This window comes from Hesperophylax consimilis, chromosome 22, assembly GCF_061612785.1.
Source record: "Hesperophylax consimilis isolate HC1 chromosome 22, BYU_Hcon_1.0, whole genome shotgun sequence".
Taxonomy (NCBI): Eukaryota; Metazoa; Arthropoda; class Insecta; order Trichoptera; family Limnephilidae; genus Hesperophylax; species Hesperophylax consimilis.
Window position 1 is genome coordinate 2,928,286 of NC_142857.1, and position 9,087 is coordinate 2,937,372.

Genomic DNA, 9,087 nt, shown 5'->3' on the forward strand with positions numbered 1-9,087 from the left:
AGGTAATGGGCATTCAAATCACTTGAAAAACGGAGTCTAGAAACGTTCGATTTCAAGCAAAAAACTGGTTTTTATTTATTTTGTAAATAATTTTATAAGAAAGCAAAAAAGTTAATCAAGTGATACTGTCTAGATAATTTTGGCTATTATAATACTGTATTTTTTAAAAGTTGTTTCCTTTATGCTTTCATACATTTCTATTTTCATACATTTATATATTTTTAGTAGTTTGCATTTATATTTTTTATTGAGTAATTTATTTTTTTATTTGTATTCTACTCAAGCGAAACGATAGGAAAACCTTCAATTTATCTAAAGCATATTTTTTGGTATTCATAATGTACACCAATTCGTTATAAAGATTAATTAAAATAGTGCTTTGGCATTAAGCTTCGCCTTAAGTAGGTTTTTAGGGCTTAGTTTTTAGGGCTTTAGTTTGAGTTATTTTAATGATTATTTCCCATTTGAAGGCATTATATTATAAGCCGTAGAAAATAATGGATATTTAACAGATATTTATTTATTTATGTCTCTTCTTGAATACACATTTTACAAATGATTACAGTGGTTTATATTGTAGTACAGAGAAAAAAGTACAGAAAAAAGGTATAAAAAATAAAGAACATAGGTTGATATAGGTAAAACTGTGTGTGGGTGATATTGTATGTTACGTGAACACCTCACTAGGAGAACCTGTGCTGAGGTGTTAACGTGTTTGTGATTAAGTGTGACAGGTTTATGTGTGTAGTAGAAAGCGATTTTTTTTTACAACAATTATTTTTTATTATCTAGTCATTATAGGACCGTTTTCTTCCTTCAGCCTTAAAATATAGATTTTTTTTTGCGAAAGGAAACTAAATTATAGTTTATTCTTATAACTGTAAAAATATTTTTCATTATGGTTCGATGGCTAGAAAATGCTCTCGTAATCGGTATTAGTAACGTCAGTTCACATATTGTTGAATCTTTGCATTTTGCCCACAACACAAAATACCTAATCGGTTTAAATTCTCAGAAATTCCCCACAATCTGGGAATATTGTTCTGTACAAGCTGGCTTTTTTTAAAAGAATTTTTGGCTATTTGAATAAAAATATTTTCGCACCGATAAATTATGACCGGTCTTTTCGGCTTATAAAAAAATGTTATTACACTCTGCCAGATAGACTGCAATAGTGCGTTCAATTAAATTACTCTGATCATGAACTTGAATCATAAAAACCAAACAGGAAATTTAAACATATTCTCATGACAAGTAATAACAAACTTTCATAATTGGACTGAACCCCCCTCCCCTTCCCCCCTACCGAAAGGCAACGATTTCGAAGGCTTTCGTTGAGTATAAAGCCTTGCGTTCTCTCCCCTTACGGCACAAGCAGTTTTCCTCTCAGAAAAGGCTCACCACACAATCAACATGAACGCTCTGGTGAGTTAAGTGTTATTACTCGTTAAAGAAAACAAGTGATTTATTTGCGTATGACGTGTCAAGTGATCCAACACTAAGTGAACAGACAAAACAGTTTAAAAACTTTTGGTTGTTATTAGGCATATACTGAATGAAACAATTTACCAGTATCAACGCATTTACATAAATGTGAAGTTCTAACAATGTATATTGTTTTCAGATTTTCGCATTCCTGTGCATGGGAGCTCTGGTCTCCGCCAACCCCTGGGGACATCATGAGGATGGACAATGGAAAGGAGAAGGTTTGGCCGAGAGCCAGGATCATGGGCAGTGGGGAGTAGCCGCTCATGGAGCCTATGGTGCCGGAGCTTATGGTGCTCATGGTGCCTGGGCCCATGGAGCCGCACCCATCGGTCATGATGGGCGCGTCGTAGACACCCCTGAGGTTGCCCACGCCAAGGCCGCCCACTTCTCCGCCATCGCCTCCGCCTCTCATGGAGCTCATGGAGTCTATGGCGCTCATGCTCATGGTTATGGAGTTCCCTCCGTCTATGGTGCCCATGGCGTGTACGCTCATGGACTCGCTCCTCTGGCCCATGATGGTGTTGTCGTAGATACCCCCGAGGTTGCCCACGCCAAGGTCGCCCACGCCTCCGCTGTTGCCCGTCTTTCCCACGGAATCGCTGGATCCCACGGAGTCTATGGAGGACTCGCCCATGGAGTCTATGGAGTCCCCTCCGTCTATGGTGCCCATGGTGCCTGGGCTCATGGAGCCGCCCCCATCGGTCATGATGGTCGCGTAGTAGACACCCCCGAGGTTGCCCACGCCAAGGCAGCTCACTACTCCGCTGTCGCCGCTGCTTCTCATGGTGCCCACCATGGAGCTCATCATTATGCTTCCCACGGACAGTGGTAATTCATATCCCCGAGATGTGATAGCCCAGCGTTTATGTTATTGTAGTTTTAAGTCCGTGTAAATATTTTTGTGTGTATTATCTTCCTCCCATTTCTCAAAAAACTTATTTAAAACTACCTCCCTTGTGTGCTAGACCTGTGTTGATTTTTACACCTTCACAAAAGCAAACGAAATAAATCGAATTGAAAATATGTTTTGCCTTTTTACTTACATAGGCTGTCGCGTAGATTATGATCAAATAAAATGGCATGATAGGGGAGTTTATTTGCAATCAAAATGACTTAATGTGGTCCTTTCGTAACCCTTTTAACATTGAGTCAAATTGTGCATTAACAAAATCCTTTGTTTGCCATCTAAACATAAACTCATAAAGTGCAGTTTTTCTTGGATCCTTCCAATAAAATTTTGTGATCAATTTTATGAAATATATAAAAGTATAAAGTCCAGCTGGAGAACGATTGATATTCTTTTACTTTTTATATTACTGAATGACTTCACTGACTGCCCTCAAATGGTAAGTGTAATAAAATATCTGTATCTATTAAATCTACTAGATTCTACCATATATTCCACTGTGACAACTTGTAATAACCCTTCCCTTACGGAGTTAAAAAATTCATGTCTTCCGGTGCTGTACAATCGGGAAATATTTATAAAATGTAATTACTTAATGCAATACTTAAATGTATTGCGGAGGAATACCAAAAAAATTTACCCTGTGTTTAGTAGATTTAGAGATATTTTATTAATTAGAAACGATGTTTACTTAGTTGACAGCACCGGAAAGGAAAAGTTAAATCACGAATTTACTGGTTTGTTAACCCGAAAGATAAAGAGTGGGCCCCCTTAGTACCAACTATTCATACATCATTCACTAATATCACTATTTCACTGAACTGCTGATACATACAAATACAGACCTTTAAAGCAGTTGAATAAGACTGTTGTGAAATAAACTGATATGTATTTCCATATTATGTTTGTAACATGATAAGTATTTATTGTATCTAATGATATGTATTACATGTTAATTTATTTATGCGCCTAAAAAGGCTTTTCAATTAAAGACATTTGACATGATGCAGCGTACATAGGAGAATATCTTCTGTATTATAAAGGAAATAATAACAGTAGTAGGATGTAGATGTAATAAATTTTAGAAGGTAGAAATTAGATTTATTAATACAGAAATATAAAACTATGATTAAGAATATAGTTAAGATGTATTGAAAAATAGTTTATAAAAATAACTAAATAGGAAACAATAATAGTAAAACTTAAAAGTAACATAAAATAAAATAAAAACTAGAATAATTGTGTTATTAAATATTTCAATAGTACCCCCAAACTACTTGCCTAGATCATGCATCAAATTGGTTAGTGAGTGTGTCTAATAGTTGGTTGTGTACGTATTACGGAAAAAATTTACATATTGTCGTGTGTTCCTAGTCGGTATGTGGAATTTTATAGTGACCATGCTGGCAGTACTGTCAGTTAAGTTATGTTATGTTTATTTATACTTTTACTGATATTTATGCTTTAAAATATGACTTGATTTTTTTTAATATAACATTTTGTAAATATAATTATAATTCAGGTTTTGCAGTGGGTTATTTTGTATCTTATGATTTATACTACTCTTTTATTAGAAACATTTGGTCGTGAATGGAAGAGGAGTGTACATTTGGTAAAAAATTACAGTTTATTTTTGTGCAAGCCTCACGAGCGTTCCATAAATACGTAAATAAATAATCAACGAAGCCCAACATTTTCATTCTTTACTAGTAGGTTATGATATTAATGTGAAAAGTAAATGATAGTTTAACATTGAAGGTTGTGCAGTTATTGAGATGTCTTATTTTTGGTAAAGATAGACACTTTTGATAGTTTTAATTATTTTCATCAGGAAATATGTTAACATCAGAGAATATGGTACTTAGTGGCATAATTTATAAATAGTATAAATAATATTGGACCGAAGTGCAAACCCTGGGGCACGCCGCTAGAAGCTTCAAATTCGAAAGAGAAGTGTTAATAAATTATTCTTGATTCAGAAAAATAATTTTTCACTTATCCCAAGTTTTAAAATTTTTAATATTTAGATTTTTTTATTTAATATATATAAAGCGGGTACAGGATATAAGATGAGTACATAAAGAATATATTTACATTACAAAATATATTTATGTTCTCAATCTCACCAATGAAGAAACTGGTTCTTGTGCTTGGTGAGAGAGTTACACTAATTATAAGAAAAATAGAATCATTATGCTATAAGTAAGTATACATATATGATAGGAACAATATATAAAGAGACAAAATCTAAATACCGTGGAGATAAGTATAGACTGATAATAAATATCAATGAAGGGAAAAACAGGCAATTATTTAGTTGATTGTTTTTGAAAGAGTAACTTTAGTTTTAGTTTAAGTATGTTAATATCCTTTAATTTCTTTATTTCAATCGGAAGGTTGTTGAAATACTTTATTCCTAAATATTTATAGTTATTTTGCATTTGTTTGGTATTATTTTTGGAATTTTGATATTGTATTGATATCTTTTAGATAAGTGGGTTTCAAATTTTTTAATTATATTATCTTTATAAATTTCGAACCATTTAAAGTCTCTTGCGCAGTTTGTCTGGATGTAAAGTGCACTAACTTAGGGAGGTGATTCTACATGATTTTAGAAGTGAATGTGTTAGATAACTTTTCAAAATTATCTTTTTATTTTCCAATAAAAAAAATTTCCATTGAAGTTTTTTTTTCCAAACAAAAAAATATATATTTGCAGAGTAAATTAGTAATTCAAACCGGAAACCTCGATGAAAAGGAAAAAAACCCACTTTTTTCCTTAACATTTTTGTGATTTACTGACCCAAAATCGTTATTTTTGATCACAAAAAGATAGTGTCTATTTCTTTTAAAATAAATAATATAAAGTTCAAAAACCCGCATATTAAAAAAAAGATTACAGTGTAAAGTTGATTTAATATAATAACGTGAACGTTAGAAACCTTGAAAACAAAAACGCATTTTTTTAGTGTTTAAAGTTTAAAGGAATTAGTCAAATTAACGAAAAATGATTACTCTTTACGTAAAAACTATGTCAAGGTATCTAGATGTAATATTTTATATGCTTTGTTGACATAAATTGTTGAGTTAAAAGTATAAAAGTTTCTCCCATTTTCAAAAAATGCCCCAGAATGCAACTTTGCAGATGTTTGTACTTCTGAAACCCCATTGTGTTGACGAAATCTGTTTGTTTTGGGGTTAAAATGAAGATAACGTAAAATTGGATGAATCGGTTCCATGATAACTCAACACAGGGACAATTCAACACACCTTTAAAAAGTGATATGAAGTCATTAAAAACGATGAATTTTTTTTAAAAACTATCCTATCCTAACCTAACCTACTTAACCCAGTTAATAAAGTTTTTGTTTCATCACTTTCCATGACTTTATATAACTTTTTGAAGATCGATGAATTATCATTGATTCATCCTGTCACCGGATGAATCAATGTATGCAAGATACAAAATGCCACAAGAACACCAATATTTGTGCATATTTTATGGAGCTGAATAGAATCTTCAGAAAAAAATTTAATGTTTCTATTCATTCCAGACATACAAACCTATAGAACGATATTCTAGTCTTGTTACACAGTTCCTGAAAAACGAAGAAATAAAAACAAATAATAAAGTGATTACACACATACATTTAAATAATTTACTTAGAAACCTAACAGGTAGGCACAAACGTGTTTTTTATAGAATATTCAATGTCCGCACTTGGTATATAGAACGGTGTTATAGATAGGTAGTTTACATACACCCCCCTTCTCAATACAGTATTTTCGAAGGCTTTCGTCGAGTATAAAGCCTTGCGTTTTCTCCCCTCATGGCACAAGCAGTTTTCCTCTCAGAAAAGGCTCACCACACAATCAACATGAACGCTCTGGTAAGTTGGTGCATTAGACTTTGAAGGACAATCTGTGATAATATGTGATTTAGTTATATGACAAGTGACGAGTGAAAAATTCTCTTCCGATCAGGCTTTAGAGTTTAGGACGGGTTGTTTCGGAGAATTTGAACAATTCATCAAATTTCAACGTTCATTTTCAAGTTCTGTGAAAGATTTTATCAAGTTCTGTTTTTATTTCAGTTTTGTCAAGCAACTAGCCTACAATTATATAGTAACAGAACTTGAATAGGACTTTCACAGAACCCAAAAATGAACATTGAAATTTGATGAATTGTTCAAGTTTTCCGAAACAACCCGTCCTTAGAGTTTAAAAGTGTAATGATCATAATATTATAATATGAGCAACCGACTGATTTGTTTTTCTCTTTATTTTCTAGTTTTTCGCAACTCTGGTATGTGTTGGAGCCGTTGTCTCCGCCCATGGGTGGGCTGGACACCATGAAGATGGACAATGGAAAGGAGAAGGTCTGGCCGAGAGCCAGGATCATGGACAGTGGGGAGTAGCCGCCCATGGAGCCTATGGTGCCGGAGCCTATGGTGCCGGAGCCTATGGTGCCGGAGTTTATGGTGCTCATGGTGCCTGGGCTCATGGAGCCGCCCCCATCGGTCATGATGGACGCGTCGTAGACACCCCCGAGGTTGCCCATGCTAAGGCTGCCCACTTCTCCGCCATCGCCGCTGCTTCCCATGGAGCTCATGGAGTCTATGGAGCTCACTCTTATGGTGTTCCCTCCGTCTATGGTGCCCATGGCGTGTACGCTCATGGACTCGCTCCTTTGGCCCATGACGGTGTTGTCGTCGATACCCCTGAGGTTGCCCACGCCAAGGTCGCACACGCCTCCGCTGTTGCCCGTCTTTCCCACGGAATCGCTGGATCCCACGGAGTCTATGGAGGACTCGCTCACGGAGTCTATGGAGGACTCGCCCATGGAGTCTATGGAGTCCCCTCCGTCTATGGTGCCCATGGTGCCTGGGCTCATGGAGCCGCCCCCATCGGTCATGATGGTCGCGTAGTAGACACCCCCGAGGTAGCCCACGCCAAGGCAGCTCACTACTCCGCTGTCGCCGCTGCTTCTCATGGTGCCCACCATGGAGCTCATCATTATGGTTCCCACGGACAGTGGTAATTCATATCCCCGAATTGTGATAATAGCGTTTATTTAAGTGTAGTTGTAAGAAATATTTCTTTGTATACATTCATTACATTTGCATCCCTTATTCCCAACATGATTTTTTACTGTTTTGTTTCCCCCCCCCCCCCCCCCCCCCCCCCCCCCTACGTTTTTTAATATGATTTCTTCCCGACAAAATAAAATTTTACGAAAAAAATTACAAAATTTTATTTTCAATATCGTTAAAAACACCTTATTTTGTAACATATAAGCTGCTTGAATTCACAACGACAATTTTCGCATACTGAAATCTTATATTTATAGTTTAGTGCAAGCAAAAAAAATAAGTATTATAATTAATTAATTTTCTGCATAATTTTATTGTATGGTTCACAATTCCTACCTGATCTATTCTTCTATTTTATAACTGAATATTAATTAATACATTATTATATTTATGGACGATACATCACGCAAAATAAACTTTACTGGAGAAACTCGGCAAAATATCAATTTCATGTTATATCTCAAAATATCGTTTCCAAAAATACATGTCCATTTGTTTTAATGGAGCAATTTGAGAGCAAGTGAAAAAAATAATTCATGACTACTCAAAAAAAAAATCTGGATTCCGATATCTCGGTATTAATCGCATTATCATAGTCACAACCATTCGACGCTTGTCGGTTTTTTACAATCGAATGTATAAATAATTTTGTGAGCGATTCCAATAGTTACTCAAAAGATGTTGCTATTCGAATGAAGGAAGTTGGATAAAACATATTATCTTCGTAAAAACAGCTTGAAAATTTCCATAACGTTTAAAAATTAATGAATACAATATGAAGAAACTACGAACATTGTAATGTGTAGGATTCAAGAAATACAGCCTGACTTAATTTTACTATTTATTAAAGACATTATGTATTTCACTTTTTTTGTTTTTTTTTTTTTTTTAAATCTTACATATGTCACTGGTCACTCAGCCAAGTACCTGCCCAACTCCCCACCCCGACCCGAACTGTCCAATATGGATACGGTATTTTTTTTAAAGTCGTCTACATTTTTTCCTCCATATACCTATGGGTATAACATAAACACATAAACACATAAACAGGTTAAAGTCTGGTACTAGTCGGTTACGTATATTAACACCCCGTACGTGACCAGTAGGAGTTCAATATCAGTCTGCAGCTTCCGGCTTAAACATTTTTTTCTTTCATTTACATACTATTTGAAATTATTTTTATATTCCTTTACCGGTTTTCGTTTTGCCGAGTTCACACAAATACAATACAATACTGTCCTGTCCCAGCTCCGTGAAAAGCCTCGATCACACAAGATGGGACAATACAACAATTAAACCGTAACATACTATATTATTAGCAATAATTATTAGCCTGAAACACAAATTTAAATTGAATAAATCTTCTGAGAAAAAGCCGACGGGAATCGAACCCTCTCCTTCTGATTTTCGCGGAAGATTTTTTCAATTTATATTTGTGTTTCAGGCTAATATATTATTGCCGATAATCATTTGTTATCTTTTGTGTTTGAATAAAACCTTGCCTTTTAAACATATACTTACCTTTAATACACATATTAAACCGTAGTTCAAACGCGGTATGCTGAGAAAATGGATACAGGATGTCGCGAGATAGCTAAA

General features: G+C 34.9%; 1 protein-coding gene across 1 annotated transcript; it reads left to right on the top strand.

Annotated features, from left to right (window-relative positions):
* Positions 1 to 1,379: 1,379 nt before the first annotated feature.
* LOC149412644 (uncharacterized) lies at positions 1,380 to 7,550 on the top strand. Its single transcript, XM_089645387.1, has 4 exons — positions 1,380 to 1,425; positions 1,625 to 2,319; positions 6,207 to 6,285; positions 6,687 to 7,550. Exons 1-4 carry the CDS (start codon positions 1,414 to 1,416, stop codon positions 7,434 to 7,436), a joined length of 1,536 nt encoding a protein of 511 aa, XP_089501513.1. The 5' UTR covers positions 1,380 to 1,413; the 3' UTR covers positions 7,437 to 7,550.
* Positions 7,551 to 9,087: the final 1,537 nt, after the last annotated feature.